The sequence below is a fragment of the Alosa sapidissima genome, chromosome 23, assembly GCF_018492685.1.
Source record: "Alosa sapidissima isolate fAloSap1 chromosome 23, fAloSap1.pri, whole genome shotgun sequence".
Taxonomy (NCBI): Eukaryota; Metazoa; Chordata; class Actinopteri; order Clupeiformes; family Clupeidae; genus Alosa; species Alosa sapidissima.
Window position 1 is genome coordinate 20,692,310 of NC_055979.1, and position 17,123 is coordinate 20,709,432.

General features: G+C 47.0%; 1 protein-coding gene across 1 annotated transcript in view; it reads left to right on the top strand.

Moving 5' to 3' along the window:
* LOC121698753 (WD repeat-containing protein 70) overlaps positions 1-17,123 on the top strand; it is a 58,991-nt gene that overhangs the window by 20,837 nt on the left and 21,031 nt on the right. Inside the window, exons 10-11 of the mRNA XM_042081099.1 lie at positions 1,265-1,439; positions 16,403-16,502. Coding sequence (XP_041937033.1) covers positions 1,265-1,439; positions 16,403-16,502 — 275 coding nt within the window. The remainder of the gene's footprint in view (positions 1-1,264; positions 1,440-16,402; positions 16,503-17,123) is intronic.

A 17,123-nucleotide genomic window follows, 5' to 3' on the forward strand; every position in this document is an offset into this window, starting at 1 on the left:
AGATGTTGAGAAGAAAATGGGAATTTCACGGAACCCCACAATGCGCCTGTCATTCTGATCTACTGTTCTCTCTGTTTATAAGTCCTCCTGGGTCAGGACATACTTAAGCACTATTTAACGTTCAGTGCCTTTCGTGCTTCTTCAATCCCCTAGATGCGGCACCACCGTGTCTAGTGTTTAGGCAAAAGGCATTCGGAGGGATCAGCATCCTCGCATAGCATCCTGATCCTCCATTTCATTTCCAGTGGGTGTCTGCTTTTCCTTTTGCAGAAGTCCCAAGCCATTATTCTCGTTGCATTTTTTCCACTCTGTCTGGGCTGCTCGGTTCTTGCTCTGTGTCACCATGTTGTTGTGAGGGCTTTGGGTTGGTCTTTTGTTTAACGGTGAGAGGTGACTAATGTACCCAGTGTTGGATGTGTTGTAGATGGTGTGTGGGGGTGGTCTGATTTAAAGAAGCACTATGCAACAATTTTAGCAAAATTTACCTTAATTATGCAGGTTAAGAGTTGTTCTGATGGTTCTACAACACTTTCTGGGTCGTTTGGTGGGTGCTTCGTCACCCCCTATCGGTTCTCCGCGGAGAAAACGAATATGCAACTTTCTGGACCCGGTCCGGGTAAATCCGGATGTGACTCGGCGGAAGTATCCAATCGCGCCTCGAAAATGTAGTTAGATTGTAGTTTCGAAGAAGACTGCAAAATGGACGCTGATTTGGCTTTGTTGCTGTTGAAATTAGCCTACCCTTGGGTGAACTTCATCTTTGTAATGTTGTTTGATAGTCTCTTGAACAATGTGTTTGCTCGACCGTTTTATTGTGAGCCCTGTATGTGTTTAGCTTGGTTTCTTGATGGCTAGCTCGCTAGCTAGTGGGGGGTTAGCGTAGCAGTCACTTGCTACCGAAGCTGCAGGGGGAGCTGTGTAGTGAAAAATGCGAGCCCAAATCCGGCGAAAACCCAGAAACAGCGAAGGAATAACCAGAACTGCATAGTGCTTCTTTAATCAGTTGGGTGTGTGCGCGTGTGTGTCTGTGTGTGTCTGTGTGTGTGTCTGTGTGTGTGTGTGTGTGTGTGTAAGAGAGAATTGAGAAAGAGATGGTCAAGGCTTTCCAGTAACGTGAAGCAGTTGTTGCTGTTTGTCTAATCTCGGTCCTCCACTTTCTCTCCTTATAGCAGTTGGTCTTTGCACTGTCATTCTGTCGTCTGCTGTATCTCTCTCTCACTTAATCAACTCTTTCTTCTTCCTCCGCTCTCTCTCTGTCCTACAGTACGGTGCGCACATGGGACGTGAACTCGGAGAAGAAACACAAGGGTGTGTTCAAGCCTCGCACCCAGCAGGGCAAACGTGTTACCCCGACTTGCTGCACCTACAGCAGGGATGGGAAGCTCATTGCGGCAGGATGCCAAGATGGCAGCATCCAGATCTGGGACCGCAACTTAAGCGTAAGTACCCTATCAGTCAGGTGGTTTCCCTCCTGTCTCAGTTAGCTCCATCTGACTTAAAGGTGCTCTAAGCGATGTTACGCGGTTTCTAAATTTGTTTTGACACATACAGCAATCACCTCCTCACCATCTGCTAGCTGCCTGTGCCCTGAATACAGTGTAAAAAAACGCGGTCTCTGTGGACAGCCCACGGCAACAAAAACAGCCTGGTCCAGCCTGGACAATAAAAACATAACAAACTGTTCCAGCCAATCACCGACGAGATGCGTGTTTAGCTTTATCGCTCTCAAAATCACACTTAAAGTGATCCCCACGTTATGTAATGTTATTCACGTGTGGACGTGGTCATTCATATTATTACAACAATACTTGTTTTGCCATTATCGTTAAAGTTATCGTTGGTGTGAATGGCTCTTTAGACTTAGATTTAGAAAAATGTAGTGTTGTCAAGAGGCAATTTATGTTACAGCACAGACACATGCCATGGGGGGCATTCATGGCCTACTGCTTAGGGAATCAGACTTGTGACCGAAAGGTGGCCGGGTATGGTACAAGGGCACGAAGAGCACACTATGCCCAGATGGGTTAAAATGCCAAATTTCCTACAGGAAAGTATAACTAACTTTAAACTCAACGCTACACACACACACACACACACACACACACACACACACACACACACACACACACACACACACACACACACACACACACACACACACACACACACACACACTGGTATAAACATCTATGGCATTGTTACTCTGACCCCATACATAAAAGTCAAAACTGTCTTGGCTTGTCTTGTACACTGACCAGATATAGTATGTGAGACCAAGCAGCTAAATGTATTATTTTTTAGGCTTGTGGCAGCCATTCCACTCCTTCTCTATCCCTCTGTACTAGTTTATTATGTCATTGATGTATACTCTGAGATCAGTGGCCTATTCAGGCAACCAGGATAATCCAGATCACCATTTAAGTGTCACCAATGAGAAAGTGCAAGGTTACTAAGTTGTAATTGCCAAACTGGGATTGATTTTTACGTTTTCTGAGGGCATGAGAACTTGGGGCAGCAGAGAAGAATAATACACCTATGCATGTATGAGGACCGGTCAGGTCAGGTCATGTGTAGGCCAAAGTGACTGGAGGAAATAAGAGAATACCTGCACACACACTTTTAAAGTCAAAAGCACTCAAGCCCAAGCATTAGACCAATGGGACCAATGATGACCCAGTGGTTATAATGAAGCACTACTGTATTTGGGAGAGTTGTGTTGAGTGTGGATTGGGTCAAGCACGACTTGTTTAAACACAGATTGACCAACCAAGGCAGGTCAAAGTTCAAGAGGTCACTGACACTAACCAGGTCAGGGCTGTGCCGAAGATGGGAAAAGGGTGTTTACAACTGAGATGTAAATAAAGTCTCTGGGTTCCTCTCTGTGTAATATCAGACCAGGGCCATCTCTTTGGGACTTGGGTGTGGAGGCAGGTCAGAGTTCAAGGGTTGGATCACAGAGGGCACTGACTCACCTCAGAGAATGTCCATGTTAAACAAGGTTCTGTCGTTGCACTGACGGTGCAAGAAACAAGAACACTGATTGAGTTCTGTGAGTTTTCTTTCAGTTTGACATTGTTGGTGTCACGGACTTCTGGAATTTTCTGTGTATGTGCCTGAACCTTGCCACCCTAATCCTCCAATTCCCACAACTATGTCTCTAAAACAACAATGAGCAAGGAAGATATCTGTAGAAGAGAAGAGTGGACCGTGTAGGAAAGGGGATTGTGAATTCTGACACCAATGGGCATTACTATAAAGATGCTAAAACTAATACAGAGTTTCCCATACATTGACTTATTTGTGGTGGCCCTCCACAATATCAACATTGACCGCCACACAATCACTTTCCATGTTATACTATTTAAATAGGATGGAAATCATTAATTGTAGAGCTATGTGCACCTTTGCACAGCCTCTCCTTGTGTCTCAACAAACCTACATGCACGTTTAAAGAAAACATCAACAATCCTGCTAGCCTAGAAATCTAGACGCGCCCCTTGCGGCAGCAAATTAATTTGCTGCCAGGGCTAGTCTAGCAACTCTCCGTTGGCTTGTGAGCTCCAGAAATCGAAACTTATTCAGGCCAATGAAATCGTGTATAGAGTCGTTAGGTGGGCTTAACATAATGATTGATGGCAGAGTTGCAACGGTTTGGCTTGAATTCCCTGCTACTTGAAAACAAATCACATGGATGTTGCTGCTGGCGAACAGTGTGACACGAGTTAAGCTTTTATTAAGTTGGCAAACGTTTGAACTAGCCAACTAGCTCCGCTGGTGGGAAACGCATGAGACTCATAGCGCTGCCGCTGTCCTATTGCGTGCAGAGGGAATTTGAAAGACAACTGATTATCCCGCCCCTCGGACTGAGCACTGCGAACGGTGAGTGCCCAGACCCTACATTTTAATGTGGGTCTGGCTCGCCAGGCTACAATCCTGCAATTGTTGGCATAAAAGTCGACTGGCTAAATTGTGTTTAAATCTGCATTATAACCATGTTGCACTAATTTGTTAAAAACTGTTGCTTCAAACCTACCACCACAAATATAATTCAATTCTGTGGGAAACTCTGTAATAGTCAATATATTATATATCTGTTGGGTGGAGGGCTGCTTAAGGATTTTCAAAGAAAGACGGGAAGTATCACGCATCTTGAGTATTAAGTCTTTTAAGCGGAAAAGTGCAGGATCGGGAAGTCTCTTTGATGCTGTTGGTGAGCTGGCTTACATTCAGAGTAGTAAAATGAATTCACGGACCATTAGACATGCTAATGCAATACTATCAACAAGGCTGTTATTGCGGTCTGTCCACCTAGGTTGCCAAATATGGCAACCTTAGCAGACTGCTTTATAATCAGATAAAGCATATCCTATTACCGCATTGTTAACTTGCTATGTTTGTGAAGTACAGTATCTGATAAAGTACTGAACATGGATATGATCAGAATGAACATCTTTGCTCATCTGGTTTCTAGTCTGTTTGGAAACATTTCAAGATGGTCACAGGTTGACCTATTCCTGGTACTGACGATGAAGATGAAGATGAAGATGAAAAGCTTGTGTCTAGTGTCTGTGTTTTCATGGCTAACAGGAGGCATAGTGCGGGTGTCTTGACCAACCGTAAGGAACCGCTTATGATGTAACAATGCCGTGTCTAGTAGTGATTGAGTGGCTAGACCAAGCTAAATGGAAAGCCTAATTATCTTTCCTTTCTACTTTTTCCATTATTAGTTCGTCTAAGCAATTAAGTAATCAAAGGCAACGTTCCTTTCTCCTGATTTAGTGTTTGAATAAGGTTGTGTTTGTTGGCGCCTGAAGTTGGTCCTCCACTGAAGTGAGGAATTGTTTGTATGCGTGTGGTAGAATTGTATTCCTGTGAAGAGGAAGGGAATATCACAGAGGCTCAGCAAATGTTGATGCTGTAGAAGAGATGGGTAATGGTGGAGTGTGTTGTTTTTGTTTTGTTGTTTGTACAGTGACTGTGGGCAGGAACTATGCTCTATTCTCACACACATACCTCAGATAACTGTAATGCTCTGAATTACTGCTGTCACTCTACCTCACCTTCTTTTTCATGTAAACCAGGTGGGCTCTAAGCATTGCATGCAAGATGTCTTGAAAACTCTTTGACTATGATTCAGAGCGGTTCAAATCAATGTGTCGAGAGGTGTGGTAGCTCTGCTATAATAACAAAGGGTTATTGCAGTGCATGTGAAGGCATCATGTTTACAACCTGAAGAACTCTCCTGGGCCATGTCATCTTCTGAGTTCTCTTGAGATCTGTTTCTGTGTTTACAGCAGCACTCAAGAAAAACCTTGGTGTGTTCCAGTTTCCTGCTAAGCTGGACAGCACTCTTCATCTCTTGGGTGTCTGCAAACCCCATTTCTTTGCCGCCTTTGCAAAAAAAAAGAAGCGTACATCAGCATTGTTTTCCAGCTTGCTGTAGAACTCAGGAGAACCTCACTGGAGAGAAATGTCTGTGTTCTCCCAGCAGCTCTCTGGAATCTCTCCTCTTTCTTTCTCTCTCTCTCTCTCGCTTTCTTTCTTTCTTTCTTTCTTTCTTTCTTTCTTTTTTCTTTCTCTTTCTCTCTCTTTCTCTCTCTCTCTCTCTTTCTCAGCTCTTCTCCTCTGTGCCCGGCCTCTGCTCTTTGTCTGAGCACCAGCAGGAAATTGCCAGGTGACTCGTTTCGGTGGAGAGCTCGGGGGGGGGGGGTCAGCGGCGGAGCGGCGTAGCGGCTTTGGCACACTCCATTCCTCAGCCCCAGCTGTCACCCGCTGGCCTTACGCTAACCCCCCCCCTCTCTCCTTTATTCTGCTCACACTCCGCACCTCACAGGATGGGAACGACTCGGGAGCTCTGCTGCAGGGTAGGTGGAGAGAAAAGACTCCCGGACAAATTTTCCCAGGCCCCCCCCCCCCCCCCCCCGAGTAGGTGTCCTGACTGATGCCCATCATGCTGAATTCATTTTCTACGTCATTAGCGTCCATTCTCACCACTTTCCCGAGGTGTTTGGAGTCTGTGAGTCAGTTTCACGCCGCCCCCCTCCTCTTGTCAAGTCCTTCTGTCTTGTGCTAGCTTGAGTTACGCTATGATTGCACAGGCTTCCGTGTGCAAATCATCTTTCTGTCAAAACTTGCACTCTTGATGCAGACCCACACATTCATCGGACTGGCATGTAAACCTGCACGAGAATCAGTACAACGTTAATCCGCATGTCAGGAGGGATTATTGTCATTAAGAGAAGCCCTCAACTCGGACGGGGACTTTAATTGGTAGCAGGAATGAGAGGAGTTAATGCAGAGCATATGGTTTCTCTCTCTCTGTCTGTCTCTCCCTCCCTCTCTTTCTACCCATCACTTATTTTCCTTCTCCTCCTTCATTTGTTGTTTTCTCTGCCATGTCTGAATTCTCCTGGGATGTTTCTGATTGATCTCAAACTTATTAATAAGAGTCAGCTTACTCTCATTCCTCATATCCGGCAGGTCTGGTTCAACAGTGGACTTGAACTCCGCCTTTGCCTTTCTAAGAACGCTTTAACGAAGTGGAGTATAGCAGTTTATTCCATATAAGTATTTCGGAACATTAAATCTCATTAAGTCTCAGATCAGGATCTTTTCTCCTCCCCAAAATACCAGCCATGATGAGATGCGTATGGTGTGTTTCTGCAGCGCTCTGGTACTCATATTCCAAGCGTGGAGCATAGTGTGCTCTGAGGCACGGCCTGTTTCAGATTGGCACAAGAGGAACAAGTACTTAAAAATGATGTAAGTCACTCCTGGTGGACCCTTACCTCTCTGGACAGGCACTCCTTCCTCGCGGGCGTATTTATTTAAGCGCAGCCTCAAAGGCTGAGCTCTAACACTGTGCAGACTCTACGGGCTGGAAGACCAGGCCGTAACTTATCTCCGTTAAGATCCCCGCCACTGTCCCCAGGTGTCCCACATACCTCCGCCGATGGCTGTCTTCCAGCGCTATATGGGCTGAGGAGCTAAGAAAGGGGGTCACAAGTTTAAACGCAGCACTTGGGGTGCTTTGCAGAGGCTTTTTGTCCAGGCCCTGGTTGAAGAGCAGTCCTCCAGGATTTTGCTAGAGCATGTGAAAGCCTTTGCCTCTTGGGGTGCAATCTAGCATTGTTTAAAAAAGGGTGGACGAAGATGCATGGAGGACGAGAGCTCTCCAGCAGCACCTGTTGATGGCAGGCGTTCACCAAAGTGAAGTACACACACACACACACACACACACACACACACACACACACACACACACACACACACACACACACACACACTCACTCTCACACATACACACACACAACAGCCGGTGTCCAGAGACCAGTCCAGAGACCAGATGGGAGCGTCGCCTGGTGTGCAATAAGCAAGAGATAGAAATGCAAGTACATCATTTATTTGGTGAACGTATTGTGGTGGCATCCCTGTTTTATTCTATCCTCTACCACCCCAGCTGCACTCCCTTCAGTCCCAGCACCAGCACCTCCTCTCAGCCCACTGCAGCAGCCCGCATGAGCAGATTGTACAGCAATTTATTACTGCTTGTTCGCTCAGACTAAATATTTAACCAGCATTCCTCAGCAGCTAACAATAACAGGCTGCCCTTGTGGGGTAGGTGGGGATGGGGAAGACTGTGCTCCCTCTCTCAACTGCCCCACTCCTCCCCCTTCTCACCCCCAGACAGTTCCAGGTCAACGAGCACCCTTCTGCACCGAGCACCCCCCCCCAACCCCCCCCCCCCCCCCCCCCCATTTGACAGGTGTTGGGGAGAGTCACCAGGGAGTCCAGCAAGTTTGGTTTGTTCTGCCCCCCGTTTTCTCGTAATCGGCTGTAAATCTGGTGAATTGTGAACGCTGAATAAAACAATCCTTTACATGCACACTCATCCAATAAGTGGGATTTGGGAGGATTGGACCCAGGCTGGCGGTTGCCTCAGAGACAACCGCACAAGATGAGATCAGCCTTTGCCACTAGAAAGAAGCCATGAGACTCAAAAGAGCCAGGGGAAAAAAATCTCGTTCTTGTAAAATCAGAGGCTGGCCTTACTCAGCATAGTGTAAATGATCCACAGGATTGTGCTTAGAAGCAGTGAGAAATGTAAGTAGCTCACATCTACTTGAACCACCATTCATTTTCTCAAGAGCAGAAAATATGGACAGACAGAAGCAATCTGTTGACTGACCTCCATCTTGGACCTGGACTGAAGAGTAATTGGGATGGACAGGCTTAGCTCTTGCAGAACGTCAGACAGCACTGATTGGGTCCTTTGATGGACCTCAGCAAGACTTCTTGGGGCGTGTGGATTGAGAGCTTTGGCCCTTTTGGGGGCATAGATTGCATGCTTGGTCTCAGAACCTTCATTCCACCAGCATTCCATCACTACCTTGCCTCTTTGTGGTTGCTAGGTAATGCGTCTTCACTCCTGAAGTCTTCCCGACTCTCTGATGACCTCAGTTCTGGAACACTACAACATTACAATACCATCTCATTTTGAACCTCCTCAATACACATCAAAGCCCTTAGCAATACAGACACTCTCACTTACTTGGAATCAAGCCTGTCTCCTCATCTGAGACAGTAAAATGGATCCAGATTAACCTGCATCTATCTGTGGTCATAAATAGTCATACGGTTCTTCCTGAGAGCACAGTCATAGCGTCCGTGTTTTATTTATAGGTCCTGCAAGCTCTAATGGTCGAGGAGGTGAAAGAAATCGGCCCGTTCCCAGCGCTCATTCATAAAGTGCTTTGCTTTGGTGTGCTTCCCCTGTTAATCTTCTCTTCCTGCTCAGTTCCCCCAGCATGAAACCTAACCGGGGAGTCACTGCCGGACACACACACACACACACACACACCCTGAGTCTCTTTCTTCTGTGCCCACTCATCTTTCAGGGCCATCACGAGAGAGTTTGCACATATTCAGCTCGGCCAGGGTGCAGGAGGCTTGTTTGGAGGGCTGGGTTGTGGCTTTGGTTGTCTGGGGTTTGGTTACATCCTCGGAAGAGGCCAGCGAAGATCTTATCCAAGCACAACTGTTCTTAACTATGTTAACCCAGTAGCATTACATAAATATAGTACAAGCACACACTCACACACACACACAAACCCAACACACACAGCTTTGTGATGACCTCTCTGAAGGCAAACCTTACCAAGTCAGTTCTGAACTCGTGCTGGTCCAGAGGATCAAGTGGCCAAAACCCCTCAACAGCTGCTCTTATCCTTCACTGGATATCACTTTGTGTGTCTGTGTGTGTGTGTTCCTGTGTATGAGACAGTTGATATGTGTATGCAAGTGTCTAGGTCTTCATGTTTTTATAGCATTTTATCAATGAATATGATGCATGAATGTAGCCATAATGTCATAATGAATTATGCATGGCCAGACTTTTTTGTTTTTCATTGAATTAACCCCCCAACCCCTTAAGACATTTATGTTCATTATCTTGACAAGGTGAAACATCCATATCTATGACTCAATTCTCAATTTTAAGAGAAAATATCTGAACATGTTTAGTGACAAGGTGTCACTAAACCGCGTGTGTGTGTATGTGTGTGACCGCATGTGTAGATGTGACTGTACATATCCGCTGACACCCTGCTGTGTCTCTCTCTCTCTCTGTATGCCCCCCCCCCTCATGCGCTCTCCTTGCCTCTCACACATGATCCCATGTCTTCATACTGCCTCCCAAACCACCAGGCTGTGGCTCCCCACCTCAAAAACCGACACAGTAAATCACCGCTGAGTTTACGCTGCTGCCAGAGGCATAGTGGGGGGACGATGTGGACGGAGTCGCCTACTTCTCCTCCCCCCGACGAGAAGCCAAGACCCTCATCTCAGCTTGAGTGTCCCCCCAGCTGTGGAAGTTTGGGGAGTGGTGTAGGATTCGGACGGCAGCTCTTGCCCCCAGGCTCTTTCACGCATCTGGGCGAGTTTGTTCACACTCGAGTCGTTTACTCAGGATAAGCTCATAAATACTGATGCGTCAGGCTTTTCCAGGCCCCCTCCAAGAGGCAGGCTCTGGGGCTCTCCTCCAAACATCTCAGCAGGCCCATCAGCTACACAGACCCTCGGGCATCAGGGGTTGGAACTGTTTTTATTTCTAAAAGGGACTTCCATGTTTGTGAACAACGATTAAAAATGGCATTTCATGTGGTGAAAAGTTGTACAGTAGAACAACAGGCATAAAAATACTTGTAGACATGATTCAGGTAGTAACCTTAGTCGACTATATTGGCTGACTAAATCCAAAGCTAAAGAACTAGAGCTTTGTTGATGTAGTATACTGTGGGTGTAGTTTGTAACTTTCTTTGTTGGTTTGGTGCTCAAGAACATAGTGCATTTCTCATGCACCTAATAAATACTCTGTTCCGAACACTGACGTAGTCCCCGTTATCACTGACTTTGAAACACCTGTTGCTAAATTTTTTTATGCTCTGGATGAAACTTTGCGAATTGTATACTTGATACAATCTTGTTGCGACCAATCTATTGCACAGACAATTAACCACAGACAAAAAAACCTCTCACTAGACTAGATACGCATGAGTCGACATCTCACTACACTAGATAAGCATGCGTCGACATCTCACTAGACTAGATGCGCATTAGTCGATATCTCACTAGACTAGATACGCACGAGTCGACATCTCACCGTTACAGTTACACTCATTTTTTTATCCTTCTTTTTCACCTCCTCATCTACATCTACAATGGAAATTCCATCCGTGCAGCAGTTGCGGAGTCCCTCAGCGGTCGCACTGGAGCTGGAGCGTGAAATCGGCCGTGTCTGATCCCTATCGGGGTGCTGGTGATGACAGGTGGAGCAGGGTGGGGAGGGTGGACCAGGGACCGGGAGACAGGGCTCACCTGTACTGATGGACCTCACTCTTCCAGCTCCCCCCCCCCCCCCCCCTTCTCTTATTACTGCACTGCTCTCGATTTCTGTTCTCCTTTCCAGTGTCACTTTTCTCATCTCATTACTCTCTCCCTGTCTGTGTGTGTGTGTTCTCTCTCCTGTTTCTCACTCACTCCTGTTTCTCACTCACTCCTGTGTGGATAGTCGGGGTGAGATCAGATTTTGCCATGTGTCTCACAGAGGTGTCTGAGCGAAGCATAACCCAATTTCCATGTCTTGGGCTGGAGGTGTAGTGGTGGTCGTAGAACAGGTCATTGCAAGGGCACCACCTATGTGAAAAACTTCTGGTTTCATGTGCATTTGTCTAGGCCCACACTTTCCCAATGGTAGTAAAAATGATCTCGCATGGTCTGGTCAACTGAGAATATATTGAGCATGTTATGGTGAAGCCACATACAAATGGAGCCTTTGGACACATTCCAAGTTAAAGTAGAGTTTAATAATGTTTTGCTAATACTACTTTTCTGATATCAAAGCACCAATAAGTGGTTTTGTTCATTTGTCAAGTTCTCGAACATCTGGACTCAGCCTAGACATATCATTTGAAATAGGATTACAGATGTTTAAAACATGTCTTAATGCCGTGTCCACTTATAAAGGATGTATCATATCAAACAGAACACACCTTGAATCCTGAAGGAACCTTAATCCAGCCACACACTGAAACTATGGTCTGACTCCATTACGTTGAAAGCACGGAACAAAGAGTATCACACGGTTCTGGTGATTGGAAGCCCAGAGAACCTGAACACTACTCCCTTTTCTTCTGCATAACTTCCTTTCCCTTTCCCAAGAGGAAAATTAATTCTTGCTTATGATATTTAATGAGTTTCCCCCAGCCCTGTCATTTGAAACATTACAACCCATTTATTAACCATCACAAGGGAGCAGCAAAAAACACTGTGCCAATTCTTTCACTCGTTCGCACGTTTCTGCCAGCATTTTCGCTCCGGCACCTGTTAAAAATTACGAACGTTCAATCACTCCCAACCCCCCTACTTCCCCGCCCAACACCCACCCATCAGCTACTTTGTGCCTAGTCAGGCCCCAGAGAGGAGAACTCGGGCAGACTCTTTCAAGTGAATGAGTGGCAGCAGGGCCCATTAGTGACCCCGGGTGTGGAGCCGGACTGATAGAGAGGGAGAGGGCCGCAGAGGCCGAGTGGGCCGCACTTAGAGGGGAGCGAGAGACGGAGCCGTTATGCAAAGTGTCCGACGTGTCGAAGAGAGCAAACCAAAATAGCACTGGAGAGGAGGAGAGGGAGGGAAGGAGGGAAGGAGGGAGGGAGAGAGGGAGAGAGAGAAGAGGGAGATAGGTGGAACGATGGGGGAAAGAAGGAGGGATGAAGAGTGGAGAAAGAGGGGGGGTGAAAGGATGGAAGGGATGGATGAGGAGAAAATGGTGGGTGTAATCTTGTGACTGAAGGTGTGTGTGTGTGTGTGTGTGTGTGTGTGTGTGTGTGTGTGTGTGTGTGTGTGTGTGTGTCTTATCTGGCCACTGCAGGGAAATTACTTCTCTCCCCTGCTGTGGCTGAAAGTGCTGACAGTCTCAGTGCCTCACAACTCTGTCACTCTCCTAGTCGCTCTCACACGTCACGCTCCTGCTCTCACTCTCACACACACACACACACTCTGCTCTCTGTCCTTCACTCTGTCCTTCCCTCACACACCAGTCTTACTCCTTCCTGCAAACAAGTTGCATAGACCCACACGAACACGCACACAAGTGACCATTTACAAATACAAAACTCATGATCATGTAAGTAGGACCATGAGCAAGACATAATAAATGAAACTCTCTGATGCTCCTTCTCCTGTTGCCAAAGAAAAGATTTATCCAGAAGGTTCCTATTAGATGTACCGAGCTACTGCTTCTCAGTTCACCAGACGTCCGATCTCTATTGTACCAGAGTCTACAGTCATCAGTGCCAAGTCAAATTCAGCGCCACAAGACTACTAACCTACCCTACTGCGTGCGCTTAGCATCAACAGGATAGCTTATTAACAAATGATATGGACTTACGTGTAGATTCTGCAATATCTTAGCATGGTTGTATTTAAAGCCCACACCCTAATCAGTTTACCTATGTTTGGGAAGGAAATTCAGACACATACAAATAAGTCGTGAACATGTACATTTATGAGTCGTATACAGTGGATAGATAGATAATGCCCCCCCCCCCCCCCCCACCCCACCCCACCCCCCCCACCCCTCCTTCTGTCCTATTCTTTCCATACAGTGAACTATTCTGTCAAAGTTGCATGCTGCTTGTCTCATTGTTATTATTCAAGAGCCTTATGAGATTGAGGGACCTCGCGTAAATATAACGTGCCTCCGTCGCCTGCCCGCCTCCCTCTCTGCTAAAAGCTTTAAAAGATTTATCGGAGTTTTTTTGGCTGAGCTCGGCACAGGTAGAGACACGCATGTGGTCCACCGAGAGCGAGTGACGTGGGAGGGAGGGAGGGAGGGAGCGATCGAGCGAGCGAGCGAAGGAAGGAAACATTGCAATGATGAGTCTCTCTTGTTTGTCTCTGGCGATGACTAACTGCACGACATGTTCATGCAAACCCTTTCATCCAGTTGCGTGCTCGTGTCCTTTCTCTGCTGTTACGTGGAGTTTCGGCTGCTGCTGCTGCTGCTGCTGCTGCTACCCATATGCTCACACAGGAAAAGTTAGTTTTGTTGCTGAAGCATGGCCACGCACAGACGCTCACACACACAAGCACAAACACACACACGCACACACACACAAGCACAAGTGCAAACGCACGCACGCACGCACGCACGCACGCACGCGCTTCAGACCACAACTCGCTTTTTTATCCCACCAGCTGATTGTCTGTTTATGAAGGCAGACATTAGCCCACAGATAATGATACAAAGAAAACTTAACTTCACTTCAGAAGATTTCAGTATCTCCCCTGAAGATGGGTTAATGTGTTCTAGCTTTTTTATTATGAAGAGAAAAGGTCATGTTTTTTTTAGTGACTTTTAATGACTCAAATAACTTCATGTCACAGGACGGTGATTCAATGATTATGCACACCTTACAGTAACAGCATTAGTGGCTGAGGCAAAACTAATACAGCCGTGGGCAGCCATGCAGCCACGCAGCCGTGGGCAGCCTACTGGTTAGGGCTTCGGGCTTGGAACCGAAGGGTTGCTGGTTCGATCCCCGACCAGTAAGAAAAATGTGGGCGGGGGAAGTGGTTGAGCACTGCTCTCCCCTACCCACATCCACGGCTGAAGTGCCCTTGGCAAGGCACCTAACCCCTCACTGCTCCCCGAGCGCCGCTGTAGCAAGGCAGCTCACTGCTCCGGGTTAGTGTGTGCTTCACCTCACTGTGTTTTCACTGTGTGCTCTGTGTGTTCACTAATTCACGAATGGGATAAATGCAAAGACAAAATTCCTTGTATACGCAAGTATACTTGGCCTATAAAACCGAATTTACGATTTACTATACAGCAGCAGTTCGGTTTCAGCTGGGTTGTTGATGGAGGGTGAATGGGTCCACTTTTGCAGTGTGTTTATGTGTGTATTTATATGTTTGGTGACAGCTGCTTGGGGACTGTGTGTGTTGTGTGAGCCATGACTTTGCTTTGCTGAGGACATGGTTCTTGTGTCCTGCCTCACCCTGATGAGCACTTTTACACCCCGCCCCCTCCCAAAAAAAACCCCCCCTACAAAACACTCTCTTTTTGACACATGGTATCTGCAAACATATGCACATAAGCACACGCATACTGACTACACACACACGCAAACCCTCACTCACACACACACACACACACACACACACACACACACACACACACACACACTCTATGCCCTGTTGCCCTCAGAGACCATGGCCCCACTCTGTGGTCCCCTGTGTGATCTATAAATGCAGCACTCTCCCTGAAAGAGGAATCTGTTTTTATTGGCAGTTCCTCACCTCTCCACGTGCGTGTCTGGCATATTTTTTTTTTTTTTAAAAAGATGGACCGTCGGTGTGGTGTGTCTCTCTCTCTTCCTCCCTCCCACGGGCTTCAGATCCACCACTCACCCCCTGGCCCCTGGTCTTGCCTCGCCTCGTCCGTCGGCACGTGTGTCCTCTCTCTCTCATGTGTCATGTTTTGCCCTGTTTATGGGCAGGGGGGCCGGTTTAGTGAAACATTCAAACATCTTCATCCAAAGCCCACTTTGAGCCCCTGCGAGACTGGCACGCGTCCAGCACAGAGTGTGGTCCCGTCGAGGCTTTGTAGAATGAGGAGACTCACTACGTATGCAGTTGAGCCGTGAAGCTGTGCCTTAGCGGCCTGAGTTGCATTGTTGTTCCAGTAGCTCACAGACTGATCATGGCGCTTGGACCCCCCTGCTTGCCGTGTCCCCTATTCTCACTATGCTTGGGAGATTATTCTTTCAATTGCCCATAGAGTTGAGGAGGTGTAGTATGTTGCTACCTGCAGATGCCCTTGTCAACACCCTCATCAAGCAAAGCCGGATAGCCTAGCACCACTCAGGGTGATGACCGCTGCTAGTGTTTGTGGGAGTGTGTGTGCTCAGTGGTGGCAGGGCACTGGAGGCTGGTGAGGAGCTCTAAGAGGAGCCAATACACCCAGATGAGGCTGAGCTCTTTGAGAGCGTGATGACAGAGGGAGTATTAAACATGTGAGACACACACGCACACACACACAGACATGCATGCATGCACGCACACACACACACACACACACACACACACACACAATATCAGTCAGTCACTCACACACATACTATTATGTCTATCATCAGAGCCCTGATGTGGGTTTAATGGTTTCTTCAATGCATTCTTGAGTCTCAAGTACTCATAAAGGTTATCATCTTCGTCAGATTTATGGCTGTATGTCTTTTAATGTGTTTCCCTCAAAGGCCTTTAGACATTATAGATATCTGAGTGGGACCGTGTAAGACCTCACACACACACATGGAGCACAGTGCAATTTCATACATAACGGCCCTTGAGGGAATTGATTGATTAGGCACACACCATTTAGGCTTTGGAGTCGAGCTCTATCCTAAACAGTTCTAAGCCTCACAGTTTGAATGTTTAAGAAATTAAGCTTTGTCATTCAGCATTGAAGGTCTTTGTATTGTATTTCTTTTTTTTTTTTTTGTAATATTTGATCAAACAATTTTCCTCGGCTTTCTTCAAGTGAATCAACTCGTGTGGTTTTCTGATTTCACACTAGGTGATCTAGGTGACCCAGCTAGACCTACTAACTGTTTATTGCTGCATTAACTGCTGCATTAACTGCTGCATTAGCTGCTGCATTAACTGCTGCATTAGCTGCTGCATTAACATGTCCTAGTCACACACTTTTCATTTCCCCCTTTTGACAGTCGCTTTGGATAAAATCGTCAGCTTAATCATGACATGACGTTGTTTTGCAAGGCCCTTTAGGCGTCCTGATGGGATTGAAAGTCTAGTGCTCTGTCTCGTTCCTGTTCTCCTTCAGGTCCACACCAAGTTCCACTGTCGGCAGGCCCACACCCCAGGCTCTGACACCTCCTGTCTCACCTTCTCCTATGATGGGACCATCCTGGCATCTCGAGGAGGTGAGGTGACATCTCACACACACACACACACGTGCACACACACACACACACGCATGCACACACACACGCACACACGCACACACGCGCACACGCGCACACACACACACACACACACACACACACACACACACAGGCACAGGTGTGTACACAGACACACAGTTACACACACACACACACAGACAATTCATTGTGCACCACTCCTCTTGCATAAACGGTCAGACAGATGGAGAGTAGCCTGTGTGGAGGAGAGGAGTAGAGGACGGCTGGCTGTTAGATGTGAAACGCTCATATGTCACAAAGGGCCAATTGTTGCAGCAGCATAAGTGGCCGCCTTTCTGGACATACACACGCATGCACACATGCTCTCGAACTCAGGTCCACTTATGATATTCCAGAGTAAACACGCTCTCCCTTTCTCTCTCGAACGCAGTTTCTCGTAACTTTCAGGTGTGCCGGGACACACTCGCACACGTTCTGTTTTTCTTGTGCAAAATCATTCACTCAGTTAGTCTCGCTCACTCACACACCCACCGCTACTGTCTACATGTTTTCTCTTGCACCCAGGCACACACAGACACACACACACACACGCACACACACACACACACACACACACACACA